General features: G+C 42.7%; 1 protein-coding gene across 1 annotated transcript; it reads right to left on the reverse strand.

Moving 5' to 3' along the window:
- Positions 1-1,400: 1,400 nt before the first annotated feature.
- Adprm (ADP-ribose/CDP-alcohol diphosphatase, manganese dependent) lies at positions 1,401-16,277 on the reverse strand. The gene is made up of 5 exons (XM_028869369.2): positions 16,168-16,277; positions 6,434-6,542; positions 4,968-5,594; positions 3,707-3,823; positions 1,401-1,798 (listed from the first exon to the last, which is right to left on the reverse strand). Exons 1-5 carry the CDS (start codon positions 16,219-16,221, stop codon positions 1,488-1,490), a joined length of 1,218 nt encoding a protein of 405 aa, XP_028725202.1. The 5' UTR covers positions 16,222-16,277; the 3' UTR covers positions 1,401-1,487.
- Positions 16,278-16,281: the final 4 nt, after the last annotated feature.

A 16,281-nucleotide genomic window follows, 5' to 3' on the forward strand; every position in this document is an offset into this window, starting at 1 on the left:
CTCTGGAAGAGCAGCCAGTGCTCTTAATCTCTGAGCCATCTCTCCAGCCCTCCTCTTCTTTTTTCATGGCATCCTAAATCTCTTCAAATGAAATTCAAGTTTCTCTTCCACATTCTTTGTCCTTTTATATGTGGTGGGCAATTTCTCACATTTGTACTTGTGTTTTGTCTCTTTCCATCCTGGAGACATCAGGGTACACAGGAACATATGACAGTCGTGCTGTGGCCATCTGGGTAGTCACAATCCCTGTTACCTTAAACTGTGAGATGAATTTTGCACATGAGATCAAGAGTCTTGACATGGACAGGTGCTTGGACTATCCAGAGGGCCAAGCAAATGCCCACGTGCATCTTGAAAGGCTGGAAGAGGCAAGAAAGAAGATTCTGTCCAGAGCTTTCCACTGGACTGTGGCCACACCCACTTTGTTTTCAGCCTGGTGAAATGATTACAGAATCCTGACCTTTAGAACAAGCAGAGAACAAACACATGTAGGGAGTGGCCACATACTCAAGAATTCACTGGAACAGTCACAGAAAATGAACGGGCCTGTTTTCTGGTAGGCACTTCACAGGTACTTCTGGTGACCAGTATTTCGGTATTCAGCCCTGACCCAAACTCTACTCTTCAATGGTCTGTTTGCTGTCAAGACTTTCTGCAGATAAGCCTGACACAAACAGCAGTGGGGTTAAATGGGCTCCATGTGTCTAGAGAGGAAATCAAAAATAGATCATTTTCTACACAGTGGCCCCACAGAGCACTAGGCATTTCAGACAGACCAGACGAGCCAGCACTCAGCATTTGGCCCTGGTGTCACTTGGCACGTCCCCGCAGGCCCTTCTGAGATGGAAGGAAGCACCACGTTTTCACCTGAATTAATCGCTCAGTTTTTCTTCACAGAACAGGAGTGTCACTTTTATCTAAGTGCGGGTGCTCTGAACCAAAATGGGGAAAGCCTGCTCACACAGCGGGTAAGCAGGACAGACTTGCCTGGGCTTCCATGTATTAAGCTCTAGAGTCAACACAAGAGCACATTCTCCTTGTAAAAAAAGAAGAAATTCAAATTAGGATAAGTACGGTCCCTTATCAGACTACATGCCCACGAGTCTCCTTCCTGGTTTACTTTACTTTCCAGCTGCCAGTACGTGGGATATATTATCCAAAAATATCACTTCTGAATTTTATCTTCACTTACACATACTGAAGCCACAAAACCACTTTGTATACAAGCAGAATACTTAACAAGATTGAGAATTTAACTTTTTTTCCCCCCACGACAGGGTTTCTCTGTGTAACCCTGGCTGTCCTGGAACTCACTCTTGTAGACCAGGCTGGCCTCGAACTCAGAGATTTGCCTGTCTCTGCCTCCCAAGTGCTGAGATTAAAGGCATGAGCCACCACAGCCCAGTGAGAATTCAACTTTATATGCAATGGAGTAAAACATAAAACAATACCATTCTTTTTCTACAAAGACAGACAAGATAATGAGACTAAAAACACAAAGCTTGTTCCCTTCTGTAATTCATAATTCTGTCTGGAACTCTGCCTCTCCCTTTCAGTATCATTTTGTCAGGGTAGACATAAACTGTGCCGAAGGCCTGGCTATCCGGAGCTGTTTCAATAACTCCTTCAAGGTTGACATGGTGTATACCAAAAGGATCCTCAGAGTAGCCACCGTCATGTGTGTGACCAGCAAGGAAACACACCACACACTTGTGAGACCATATGATTGACAGGGCATCCATGTAGTTCCAAGCCAAGCACACGCTGTCAGAGGCCTCTGGGTAAATGGGAAGATGGCCTGTTAAAGAAAAATTAGGAGCCAATTAAATCATTTTCCATCAAGAAAAGACTGAAAGCTACTATTCAGGAAAACCAAACATAAGTATAATGCTTCTTCATCAACATGAAGACCAAGGTGGCAATGTGCTCTGTAATTTTAGCACTTGGAAGCTGCAGGAGGATTATGAGTTCAAAGCCAGACTGAGCTACTGAGCAGGCAATCTATAGCCTCATTTCTGGCGCACAGAATGGTCAGACAGGTAGCTGGTTCAGATATAAAGTAGAAGACATATTTGTATAGGAAAATGATGTCCGAGGACTTCAGAATTCCAAGGACATCCTGTGCTGGGCATCTATAAAGGCAGCCAGGAGTCAGCCAGATTCTTCACTGAAATCCAATCTCACTGATTTCCATAAATAGGAATGTTACATATAACGAATGATGTAGCTAAAAAACAGCTTAGGAGTTGCCCAGGGGTTTTGGTATATATATAAAAAAAAGTCACTGAACAGTTCAGAAGACTTTAAAGAACCTCTGGAGATCAAGGCTGCCAGATTCAATGTGCAGCTGAGGAAACGGATTAAAGCTGGGAAAGTTGACCTGGGGCCCAGGGGAAATCCACAGGCACCGGGGACTTCCAATCTGCAGAGCCAACACATTGGTTAGTCCAAGAGCATGCATCAGGGCAGAGTTTCACTCTGAAGGGAGGCAACACAGCTCACCAATCCTGGCTTCTTCCCAGTCACTTAGCTCTGCTCTGCTCCCGTTCATGTATTCTTACATTTAAACAAGTTCCGTTTTCTACCTACCTGTTTATAAGCAAGTGAGAAAGGGAGTGGGTAAGAGATCCCTAAAGCAGGAGGAGATATATGTGTGTGTCCTTCCCTTCTTCCTCCCTCTGACCCGAGCGGTTATAATAAAGTTAAGAGAGGCTAAGAGGACAGGCAAATTGCAGCAGTCATGCTCCTGTTCCATCCTCTTCACAGACAGATACACATTTATATTATCAACCACCTGAACAGCTTATCCTTTTCAAAGGATTTTCATTAATGATTTCATGTGTTACAAAGCTGAGAAAATTGTAGTTGACAGGTCTTGTTTGTCAACACTACAATGTTCATACCGCCAAGAGGCAGCCAGCATCCCACCATCATGTGCATGCAGGCACACCTTCCAAATTGCCTAGTGTCTCGGATGGCAGTGTCTCCCAAAACTGGTTCTAAATGAAAATAACAGGGAACTAACGTCTGTGCAACTGTGGGATTGACAGAGAACTTCAAGAGCTTGCCTGTCACATCTCATACTAATTTTGCTTCAGCTGGGCAACAGTTACCCAATGGTGGCAATTTCACTGCCAGCCAGGGCTCCTAAGGCTAAGACTTGGTGGGGCCTGAAAAGAATTCCTCAGTTAAAATTAGTACATAATTTGATCCCAGTTGGGAAAAGTCCACTTTGAAACCTACAAGGGAAACTCAGAGACACTAACAGATGGCAAAATGTTTTTGTTATTTTACAATTCTTTTCTGATAACTTCTTAAATGTTAAGACTTACGTTATATTTCAGTGAAAACTATTAAGTAAGACTGGAAGGATGGCTCAGCAGTTAAGAGCACTGGCTGCTCTTCCAGAGGACCTGGATTCAATGCCCAGCACCCACATGTCAGCTCACAACTGTCTGTAATTCCAGAAGAGATATGACACCCTCTTCTGGCCTTCTCGGGTACTGCAAATACACGGTACACAAAGATACATCCAGACAAACATTCATACATTAAATAAAATTATTTTAAAATTGCAAAAAAATGTAGTTAAAGTATTTGTTTTATAGAAAGAGGGTATCAAAATACAAATATTACTATTCTTTCATGGATAACTTCCCAATTTCTAAAATGTCAGTGTAACCAAAGAAACAATTTACATACTTACTCACAATCACCACCTTTTCCTGGTTCAGGTCTGAGAATGTAAGAACTTCATTCAACCAGTTCAGCTGTTCTTGGCTGAATCCTCCATTAAACTGGACATACTGGGGCTCAGAAAGTCCTGAATGAATTCAGCAAATTAGACCCGTGGCATGTCATTTTCTCCCTCATTTGGACATTCAAGTTTGGCTAACAAAGAACATGTTCTTTAGGGATATCTGATAATCATCTTAAGAATGTAGAGCAATATATAAACACAGCAATGGGGATTCTAGTCTTGGTCTCCTCTGCTTACTACATTGGCTTCCCGCTACACTGAAAATAGAACCCCCTTATTATGTCCTCTGAGCCCTACGACACAGCCTTATACCTGTCACCTTCACCCCAGTGAAGCCTGTGCTACTTAATAATGCCAAAGTCTGATGCAACTTAGTGCCCTTGCACTTGTGTCTCCCTGTGCCTGCCAGCTCCCCACCTCACTCTAAGTGTTAATCCAGTCATCTAGACAACAGCTTAAATACTTGAGTCCATGGAAAGTCTATTCACCTAATCTAAAACAGCATCCCTAGTTCTTCGCGGTAACACACTCTATTTTCTCAGCACAGTTATCACTGAGAAGATAATCTTGCTTTTGTTTCATCTCCTGCTAGAGTTTGGATCTGAAATGTTCAATAAAGCTCATGTGCTGAAGACGTGGTCACCAACTGAGGTGTTAGCATCTTTTAGAGGTAGGAGCTAGTGAGGGAAGTCAAGTCACAAGGGAGACTACAAGCTCAGGCCCTCTTTCCCGGCTTTGCTTCCTGGCTATGAGTAAGCAGCTTGCTCTAGTATGTATTCCCTGTCATAACATGCTGCTTCATCACAGGCCCAAATGCAACCAGGCCAAGGGACTACGAACTAAACCACCTCCCCGCACCCTCCACCCCAAACCATAAGCCAAGAGACCTTTCCTCCTCGCAAGTTGATTATTTTAGGTGCTGATCAGTGACGGAAAGCTAACAAATATATTTATTATCTGCTCTACCTACCTACTGCTATGGTTCTCTCCATATATATGTGCAGTGATTATGATGGGTACTCAATCTGTTAAATGTCTGAAGTTTAAATTACTTATAATTTATGTGACATCAAGCTTGTAAGAATCCTGACCCTGAACAACAGTGACAATAAATTTTACCTTAATCATCCATCTTCCTGCTGAATAAAAGGTAGCTGAAGAATTTAAAGACAATGTATTAGATTCTCAGCTCAAAGCAATAATTCACCTTGGGGACTATTTAACTCCACATTTGGATTGTGCTCCCTCAGCATCTTCATACACCGCTCATATTTTGGAGAAGATTGATCTATGCCCAAGACACTCAGGTCATAAGAATCAAGTAAAACAAACCGGAATTTAGGGAATGGTACAAAGTGATAAGCATAATAGTTCTCCGATGGCGTGGTCTCGGGATGCTGTACAATTCGGTCTTCTAGAAACTTGCTGTTAAGTTTCGAGTTTGCTAAGAAGTCTCTATTGAAGTTATAGAATTCATGGTTTCCCCATGTGTGGTGAACTGGGGCTTTAAGCATTTTGAATGTGTCCATGACAAGTTCTAGAGACTTTTCTGAGACTTTATACTGTGCGTTGTAGCCATCGATGATGTCTCCAAGCTGGAGGACACAGGAGGGTGGGCTGCGTTCTTTATTCCAGTCTTCAATGGCACCCTGTAAGTGAACAAGACTGTGCCGGTAATACCTCCGCCTGCTTCTTTGATAATTGAATCCATCTTCTAAGTCAGCATACTGAATATCTGCTATAACTCCAAAGGAAAAAAGGGGCTCTGAGCCATCAGCCAGGGCATCGGGGTCCAGCTCATCAGCCATTACCTCCAAGCAGGCTTCTAAATAAGCTAACGAGAGGGAAAAGATACCCAAGTTAAAATACTGCAGCTTTCCAATGGGTAGAAGAAAATGACAAAATGGGTAATTGACTAGACAGCAAGACAGACGGACAAGTGCATGGGCTCTAGAGGTCAATGTCTTAGCTCTAAAATGCTTCAGTTCTCATCCATAAAAAAGGTGATAAACTCTGTCACTCAGAAGACTAACAATTTCCTAAAGGGTACTATCATATTAACCATCAGTAATTCCAACTACAACAGCCATGTTCAAATCTGGAATCATTTCTCACTTTCCACCCATTTAAAACATAATGGTATTGTTGTAGAATATTATTTTAAGGTGTATTACTTTTGTTTATGTTGCATTTGTGAAGCTGTGTTACTGTGCTTGTCTAAAACACCTGACTGGTCTAATAAAGAACTGAATGGCTAATAGCAAGGCAGGAGAAAGGATAGGCAGGGCTGGCAGGCAGAGAAGATAAATAGGAGAAATCTGGGAGGAGGGAGAAGAAAGAAGTAGCCAGAGAAGGAGGAGGACTCCAGGGGCCAGCCCCCCAGCTACACAGCAAGCCATGGAGTAAGATTTACAGAAGTTAAGAGAATAGAAAGGCCCAGAGGCAAAAAGTAGATGGGATAATTTAAGTTAAGGAAAACTGGCAAGAAATAAGCCAAGTTAAGGTCGGGCATTCATAAATAATAATAAGACTCTGTGTATGATTTATTTCAGAGATGGGTGGTGGGCCCCCCAAAAAGTGAAAAACAAACAACATGATAGTACATCCTCTCCTGAGTCAAACAATTCCACCAGAACCTCACCCGTCACACTGTACCATCACACTCACACTCACCCACTCTACTTTCCATAGCAGACCTCCACTCTGGGGTACTCAAGCAGGCCCAGTCTTTTCTCTTTGTTGATGAGCAGCCTGCAGAAATCAGTCTGTCCCTTTTTTGTATCTGAAGTATTAAGGAAAGACAGTGATATGAAGACAGAAGGAGATAGTTTAATGAGGAATGTCCCTGGAGGCTCAGGAATTTGGTGTCCCAACCCCAGTTGGAGGCATAAATGGGGAAGTGCAGTCTTGCTGGAATAAGTAAGCCACTGAGGGTGGGCTTTTAGAGTTTAAAGCCCTTCCCCACTTGCAGTTAACTCTCTGGTTCATGATGCTATTAAACATGTGATCTCTTAACTTTCTGCTGGGCCACCATGCCTGCCTGCTACTACATATTCACAGGGTGGGAGAAAGGGATGTTAGAGATAGGGTCTCTATGTAGCCCTGGCTATCCTGGAACTCCTTGTGTAGATCAGGCTGGCCTAGATCTCATACAGACCTGTCTGCCTTTATCTTCTGGGACTAAAGGCATGTGCTACCTCACCCAGATACAAAAGATTCTTATACCTCTGAACTATAAGCCAAAATAAATTCTTCCTTAAGTTATTTTTTGACAACTTTTTTTTTTAAAAAAAATCACAACAGAAAAGTAACTGATATCACGAAGAATAATTTTAAATTTAAAAAAGCCAGTGCAGGGGCTGGAGAGATACTCAGTGGTTTATAGAGCTTCTTCCAGGGTACCATGATTCCTAGTACCCATGTCAGAAAGCTCACACTACCTGTAACTCCAGATACAAGGGATCTAATATCCTCTTCTGATCTCCCAGGGCTCTCATATATATGTGTGCACAATCACACAGAAATAAATAAATAAAAATACAAACACTATGACATCAATGTCAGCATTGTCCTTTCCATGAGCAGCAGGTGCTGTAGAATATTATTTTAAGATGTGTTACATTTGTTTATGCTGTGAACCATTTAATGATGCAAAGATGTGTTGCATTCTTTTATGTTGCATTTGTTTAACTCTGTGAAGCTGTGTTACGTTGCCTGTCTAAAATAGCTCACGGTCTAATAAAGAGCTGAATGGCCAATAGCAGGGCAGGAGAAAGGATAGGAGGGGCTGGCAGGCAGAAAGAATAAATAGAAGAAAAAGGGGAATGAGAAAAGAAGGAGGAGGACATCAGGGGCCAGCCACCCAGCTACACAGCAGACCATGGAGTAAGAAATAATGAAAGGTATATAGAAATAGAGGAAGGTAAAAGCCCAAAGGCAAAAGGTAGATGGGCTAATTTAAGTTAAGAAAAGCTGGCAAGAAACAAGCCAAGCTAAGGCTAAGTATTAATAAGTAATAATAAGCCTCTATGTGTTTGGGAACTGGGTGGCAGGCCCCTAAAGGAGTAAAGAGTAAAAAAAACTAACTACAAGCAGGTCCTGCTTCAACAGCTGAATTCTAATTTGAACCAGTTTTCCTAATCTTAGAATCCCCTGTCCCTGAACCAGAACAGAAAACAAATCTTTTCATTCCACACATAATCTCTATTAAACTTGGGAGAAGACTCTCATTAGGTTATTTATAAACAGAATTTGTAACTCTAAAAGAAGCAAGAATATTAAGGAGTATGACGAACATAAAAGGCCATGGTGTTAAATTACCAACTATTTATTATGGGGAAAAAACCCCACTGGAGTTCTATGTGAACTGATTAAAATCTTCTAAAACCTCCTCTGACTTTCTATAACCCTCCTGACTCCTGCTGTCTAGCTCCAGAGTTCCTGTCTAATCCCAGTTCAAGTGTCCTCCTAGCAGAGGCTCCAACATACTCAGCACAGGTGCAGACCTCAGCTGGACGGAGGATGGGGCTCTCCTCATTCTGAAGCCATTGTCACTGGATGGCTCACTTGGTAAAGGTGCTTGCTAACTGCCAAGGCTAATGAGCTGAGTTCAATTCCTAAGACCCACATGGTGCGTACAATGAACCCCAGCCCCCCAGTTGTCCTTTGACCTTCCAACGTGTACTGTGGCACACATGTAACCACAATCATATGTCCATGCAAATATTTTTTTTCTTCTTTAATTTTTTAAAGACTGTTTTTGCTAGAGCATTTTTAAAATTTGTTCTCTTCTCCCATAGTCTCCCCTTGAAAGCCCTACTAGACATCAAGTCTAAATATGTGTGATGGGGCAGTAGTTTCTTAACCCTCCTGTAGACTAAAGACACTTTTACTGGAAAGCTGGAAAACTCAAATAAAATTACAAGAGAATTGAATTTCATCTAACGTAGCTGAAAATCTCTGATCTAATTAGTTTCAGGTATTTGTGACTCCAAGCACAGCTGAATGCAATTACAGCAAAGGCCATGCAGCAACAAGTCTGTCCCATGAGCATCATCCCCAAAGCTCAAGACAAAACTGATCCGAGAATGCCCTTCTGGCTATGCCAGATAAAGCCATTTGTTTTGATATTTAAACCCGTAAACTTTAGGTGACAGTAAGTTCTGTGGACCTCTTAAAGAAGGTTTAGTCCCAATTGTGGTAGAACATTCTTTGTAGACTGTAAATATATATTGTGCTCATTGTTAATAAAAAGCTGATTGGCTGATGGCTAGGCAGGATTTTGGGGGCAGAGAGAATGCTGGGAAGAAGGGCGGAGTCAGAAGAGTTGTCAGACAGAAAGGAAGCAGGATATGGAGGAGAGGTAAAAGACACGAGCCTTGGGGCTGCACATAGATGAATAGAAATGGGTTAATTTAAGTTGTAAGAGCTAGTTAGTAATAAGCCTGAGCTATCGGCTGAGCATTTATAATTAATAATAACTCTCTGAGTAGTTATTTGGGAAGCAGCTGGTGGAACAGAGCTGATCTTGGAAAACTCCGCCTACACCCAATGATCTGATCTTCTCTCCAGGAAGCAGATGTTATTTTTGCTCACTTAACCATCATTTCCTGTTGTTTGTGTAACAACATCCCCATTTCCTTTCATGCCAATTTCCCTTCAAAGGCCATATTTTGTGACCTCCCAATTTGGGCTGACCACCTAGGGGTAGGTGAGCACCCCAAGCTGGGTCAATAAACTTCAGCTTAGTAACATCTGCCTGGAGCTTGAGCACAGCTGTTGCAGCCACTTTCACTAAGCTGAAAACTACAAATGAAATGACTAAGATAACACTGTCTTGTCCTGACTCCATTTCCTATCTGTTTAGGCACTCTTCAACTCACCCCCACTCAACAGACACATCTACCTTGGCAACACATGTGGGATTTTCCATGACCCTGACCATGGCCCAGATGTATTTACCAAAATAATTAATGTTTATACAAACTAAAGATATGCTTCAATAACTTATAAAGGTATAAATCAAAATTAATTGTCTTGCTGTGACTGAAACAACTATTATGTTTTGCTGGCACGGATGTTGCAAGGTTACTTGACCCTTATCTAAGACTGATGTACTTCTGGTCAGTGTGGTCTTTTGCTTTAAAAATGCTGTATTCCGGGGCTTTGTGTCCTTGAGGTGCTAACCCACTCTTGGTCAAGGCCAAAAGTAAAGGACTCCAATTTGGCCTTCTATGCGTGGTGGTCTGTAACTTTCTCATCCATACTATAACACAACTTGAGTTTCAGGGGAAATTAGCAGACAAAATCTAACAGAGAGGGGAACAAATCTGAATGAGGAAAGAAAGAGTCCTGGCAACTACTGAATACCTGAACCCACTGGTCCCTGCTAGATCTACCTTTGTCACTCACTGTACCAGTCACTCAACAGGTTCCCCTGATGACAAAGGGCAAGCCTAATTACTTCCTGTCAGCTGCCTGTCACTTTCCACTTTCCACTGTCAGTATGGGGAAACAAGGGACTAGGTTAAGGTTTGACAACTTTCCAAAGAAAAGTGGAGACAACCACACAAAAAGCGCACACTTCCGGTCTGTTCTGGGTAGAAATCAAAACTGCATACATAGGCCTTTAAAACAAAAGTCAGGCTGGGCGCCATGGTGCATGCCTGCAATCCCTGGATTCTGGAGGCCAAGGCAGGAGGATCATGATTTCAAGGCTAGCCTTGGGCAAAACATACCTGAGCTCATTACAAAAATTAAGGTCAATGAAAAGGGGGCAATATACAGTGCTATTAACTAAATCATCTTGAATAAACAGAAAACATAAAATTAGGCTGGTTATACTGGACACAACGGATCCTTGATCTCAATAATAAGAGAAGTTAATCAGGGGTGGGAAGGTGTCCAGGCAAAAGATTTACATGAAAGGAAAAAGGATGGAGGACCAAGCCAACAGATAAAACAAGCATTTTACTGGGCTGCTTGAGAGGTGCCGGGTATGGCAATTCCTCCTACTCATGCCTGAAACTTAGCATTCAGGAAATACTTAACAGAGAGAGCTCATCTTTCCTTTGGATCTGCCTTGATGTGTAATGTAAGCAGAGCAAGAGATTACTTCTGCTCACCTTCTACAGACCCACCTTCTCCTCACCGGCTACCCTGAGTTCTAAGGGTATTTCTAAGAGCAGCCTCTCTCCTCAACTGATGTGAGCTGACTGGCAGAAAAACAGAGCCTCTGAAGAGACAATGCCGGTGCCAATTCCCAGCAAGTCTTAGGTGAGCTCTGACTTTCAAAGAAAAAGATTGACCACAGGGATAATTACACATCATCTCAGTGTAACTACTTATACCTCTTAAAAGCCTCAACACCTAACTGTCTGCCCTCTCACCCCTCATATAAATCAATTTCCTTCTACTAATTTCTGTCTCCTGGTTTTTACCAGTAGACCTGAAACCAACAGAAACTTCAGATTTCAGTGACAATGATGATGGCATTTGCAATATGTCTTCGGAGATCTTTTTCTTGTGTAAGACACAGATCAATGGCCAGTTCATCTCTAGAGACAACATAGTATCACCTAGCACCTGTAGGTATTTTTTAACTTGTGACTTGTGGAAAGAAGGGGATAAAGGAGGTGGGGGGGGGTCATGGTTCACACACCACTAACAAGATCAAGACTACTTTCACTGGGTAACTAGTAATAGGTGAAGGCCTGAGAACCTGTCTCTTATCTTCATGAGGATCTCTGCGACACCTCACTGTGATATGTTAGGGAAAAATAAGAGTCCCAGGGAAGGAACAGGCTATAATCAGGGACGGATGGTTAGGATCACAATGAGTAAGAGTGGGCAAAGAGAACCAAGCAGGCAGAGAAATTACTCTTTGCTAGTCCTGGGCTGCGCTTTATGGTTTGGGGAAATAGATGCAGGAGGGCTTGAGAGACTGGCCCTTGTGGACAGAGATCAGAAACTCACATCCATCTCCAGCGGGGAAATGGAGACTAGGCAGCCAACTGACAGAACACCCGTCTCCACAAAATATCCCCCACAGACACGCAGAGAAAAGTATTTCACAATGTTAGTCTCAATAAGAGGAATTGCAAGGCAGGGCATGCTTGTAATTAGGCACAAGAGTCTGGACCTGTGATGAAGCAGGCATGTTACAGTGCCTGCTTTGAAAACTTCCAGTTTAGCCCATCCCACTTAAAGCAGCCTAAAGTCAAATCCAGCAACAATTTAAGTAGCCTCATCAACTAATGATAAAATAAGCATCAAATTGTGCTATGCATTTCCTGTCTCTCTCAAGAGAAGTTCCTAAACTGTAAGCAAACCCATCTGATACCGTGGTGGCTTCTTTTAACAATACAAGTTCCAGATTTACACTACACAACATGTTTCCTTTGCCAGGGCTCTATGGAGTCTGGCTTAGAGGTATTACCAGTGACTCACTCAACAGTTGGTTACAATTAAAATGTGGTATCTTATCCAATAGATAAAGACACTTTGGTAAACAAATAAATTGGAGAGTATAGGCAGTAGTAAAATTCCTGGCTAATAGAATTTAATGGACTTAATTGAATACAACATCAAATACAACGTTAATTTGTATGTAAGTTTGATCACATACCCTACAGCTGAGTATAGAGCTGAGACTTTGCCCTGGGCAAAAACGTGTGGCTACAGAAGGGGATTCCAAACCTTTCACTGAGTCATCTTCAGGAGGAAAAAATGAGTTTTGACTGACAATGACCCAACATGCTGAGCAGAAATTGAAGAACTCTCCCAGCTACTCTCTTAAAAGCCCATGCCCATGCTCCTGTGGCTCCCCTTCTTCTAAGCACCTCTTTCCTGTTAGCTCTCATGCTTAAATCTCTAAAACCTCGCAATACAACTCCAAATATGCATCATTCTGATTCATCCTGAAACTCCTCTGCAGCTGAGAACCCTAGCTTCACCAGAGCGGGGACTCTGAAGAGAGGACCCGAGACTGCTACAGGAAGCAGCAGCAGCTGCTGGGCTTCCTGCTCCTGCCCCACTGGGGCTGCCATCTTTCCTGGCAGCCACAAAGGGACAGTCCCCAATGTACTGTTGCTTCAAGAGCACCCCACGCTAAGATCTCTTGTACCTGCAAACCATGAGAAGACCTGAAAGCTCTTTTCAGACAAGAGAGAAAAGTCCTTACCTTCTTAAAAAACAAAGCTAAGCCTCATTTTAAAGATCTATCAGTAACTGGAACCTTACCTACTTTGTGTTGTGGCTTCTTCACTGTTTTTCCTTTAGGTGCTGTAGGTATAATACATACTTAATGGCTACAACTTTACATCATTGCCTTTTTTTTTTTTTTTTAAAAAGCTACTTAATCATTAAAATCTTTCTCGGGGGCTGGAGAGATGGCTCAGTAGTTAAGTGTGTTTTGCTGCTCGTTCCTGAGAAACAAGAGTTCAGACCCCAGCATCCATACTGGATGGCTCACAACTAGCTGCAACTCTGCCTCTGAAGGATCCAAAGCCCTCTTCTGGTATCTGAGGGCACCACACATGCAGGCACATCCACGAAAAATACATCTTAAAAAAAAAAAAAATCTACAAGCTAGTGCAATGGCTCAAAACTTAAAGAGTGCAGACTGTTGTTGCAGAGGATCGGAGTTCAGTTCCCAGCACCCATATCAGGTGGCTCATAACCACCTGCAGCTCAAACTCCAGGGGATCTGTCACTTCTGGCCTCCCTGGGCACCTGCACTCATGTGTACACACAAGATTTGAAATCTTATTTAAAAATAAGCCAACAATTCTTCTTAGAGTTGTTCTTTGTATTTTCCCATACTCTCAGTATATAATGAGGTGTATACTTCTTGCAATCCTAAACCCAAAGTTCAGATAAGGACAGTCGCACAGATGTTCCCTGATAGTCTGTCAATAGCACAAGGAGAACCTGTGCCACATTAAAGTGCTGGGTATATACACCTGACAACCGGTATCTGTATCCTCAATCCTCCAAGATTTACACACCACAATTAAATCACTGTAGAGTTCTGTGGTAAGTTTTAACGATTCATTAACATCACAAGTCTCACCTACCATGTGGTTAAAAGGCTGGTAACTTTGGTACTAATCTTAGGACCAGGTGTAACAATCTACTGTATGCTTTATTGTTTATGTGGTTTGTTGTGGTGAGTAATGGCATCCTCTCATCTACATTCCCATGGAATGACGATCTTGTAATCTCCATGCTCAGATTCTCTCACATCCTATATTGATAAGCAGCTTGAGACAGTTGATGGCTGGATAGGCAGGGTATATATCCCTGTTCAGTAAATAAGTTATAGGAAACATATCTACAACCACCATCAACACTTAAAATTAAGGGATCAAAGTCTCAGAGGGGAATTGAGGTAGGAGACATGAAAAGGAATCTGGATGGAGTCTCTTGCCAGCTGAGAGTCAAGATTTTCCCACAATTAATAATGTTTGCTATGAAGTTGCCTACAAAGAAAAGGTATTCCCTTTATATAGAGATTTCAAATAAGAATGTTGAAACAGCAATGAACTTCGCTTAAGGCCTAAGCACATATCACCTTGGAGTATGGTCCTGCTCCTTTCGCAGATATAAAGTAAAGCTACAGGTCTCTGGAAATTTTACAAACAAGACTATAAACTTTATTTGCACTAAACATGTCCCAAGGCCCCTGAGTAATCCTATCTAGTGCACTCCAGGGGCCAGTCTATAATCTCATTTCCCAGAAAAAAAAATGAAAATAAAAGGAAAAAGTTGTTTGACAATCTCTTGAGATATACCTTCAGAAGCCATCCAAATCATATAAAGACAACTAAGTGTGACTCTCCTGAGAGGCCCACATTCATGCTTTTAGGTGTATACTCTCTTCCTTTCTATTAACCCCTGTTCTTAAAAATGTGTGTTAAAATCTCTTCATAAATTTCAACAATGCTTTATTTAAAAAAAAAAATTCTACTTACTTTGGCATAAATTTCAGAAGTTTCCAAATCAATTTGAGAAGAAACAATACCATTAAACAACAACAGTAATTACTGGGTTAGAGAGCAACACAGGAGGTCAGACGGTCCAAACACTGAGAAAACAGTATCATGCTCTGGGAAAACAGTATCATGCTCTGGGAAAACAGTATCATGCGCCAGTGCAACAATCACTGAAGCAATGCTGGGATCCCCTTGCGGGGGAGAGTGCTTTACTTAAAGGGTACCGGTGTTTTACAAACTGACACACCACCACTGAGGCCGGGTGGGAGGGAGGGGTAAAGTTTGCTGACACTGAGACATAAGCAAGAGCAGGTAACAAGCTGGGGATCATTTGCCCAGCAGGTGCTCAGCAAATAATAAGCAAATGAACAGAATACAAGTTAAAATTTCTCAAGGAACTAAAAATAAGTGTGCGGCTGTAGTCAACTAACCAAGCAGTCCCAGACGAGGTAACCTGTTGTCTTTGCTCTTTACTCTTTGCTCTTTGGAGGTCCACCATCCAGCTCCCAAATAAAGCACACACACAGGGCTTATTCTTACTTATAAATGGCTGGCCTTAGCTTAGCTTGTTTCTTGCCAGTTTTTCTTAACTTAAGTCATCCCTTCTACCTTTTGCCTCTGGACTTTTTTCTTTTCTTATTTCTGTAATTTTACGTGCAGTCTCACTCCGTGGCTGGCTGTGTAGCTGGGTGTCTGGCCCCTGATGTCCTCCTCCTTCTCTGGCTACTTCTTCCTCTCTTCCCAGAGTTCTCCTTCTATACATTCTGCCTGCCAGTCCCACCTATCCTTTGCCCTGCCTTGCTATTGGCTGTTCAGCTCTTTTATTAGACCACCAGGTACTTTAGCCATGAAAAGTAACACAGCTTCACAGAGTTAAACAAATGCAACGTAAACAAAAGTAATGACCTCAAAACAATATTCTACAACAGAAACCTTCAACAAACTAAAATCAGGGGTGAGTGGGTGTGAGACTTTTTTTTTTAAAGAAACGAGCCACTGCAGACTAAATGAAGGATGGGTATGACGCAGCACACACTTTTGCAGTGCCTTGCTCTCAGGCGGCTTGTAGTTAGAAGCGCCGGCACTTTGGTCTTAAGTCTTCTCACCCTAGACACTCAAAAGTCATATTAGTATTTTTTTTTTCTAGGTCGTGGATTATTCCAAACGTCATGCGACGACTTCTGTTTTAGGGTCCGAGACCTCGCAGCTCTACCTGGCCGGTTTTTAGATTGTGCAGGAGGAGGGGATCCCCAGTCTCCTGCAGCTGGAAGAAGCGAACCCCGCTAACCGGCTGACCCGGGGGCCACCTGGTCCCATCGTCCTACCCGCGCGATGCCACCAGGCCCAGCTCAGAACCCCAAGGCGGGGACCTACAGCCCTCACCACCGGTTTCCATTCCGGAGAACCACCTACCGCTTGCAGCCGCACAACCCTGGACTCCTTGACAACCCGCGGGGTAAACCGCATCACCACCGAGCCCTGAGGCTAGAGCGGCCTCGCCCGCCTTCCCGGCTTCCGACGGAAGCG

Source organism: Peromyscus leucopus, chromosome 8b, assembly GCF_004664715.2.
Source record: "Peromyscus leucopus breed LL Stock chromosome 8b, UCI_PerLeu_2.1, whole genome shotgun sequence".
NCBI classification, from domain to species: domain Eukaryota; kingdom Metazoa; phylum Chordata; class Mammalia; order Rodentia; family Cricetidae; genus Peromyscus; species Peromyscus leucopus.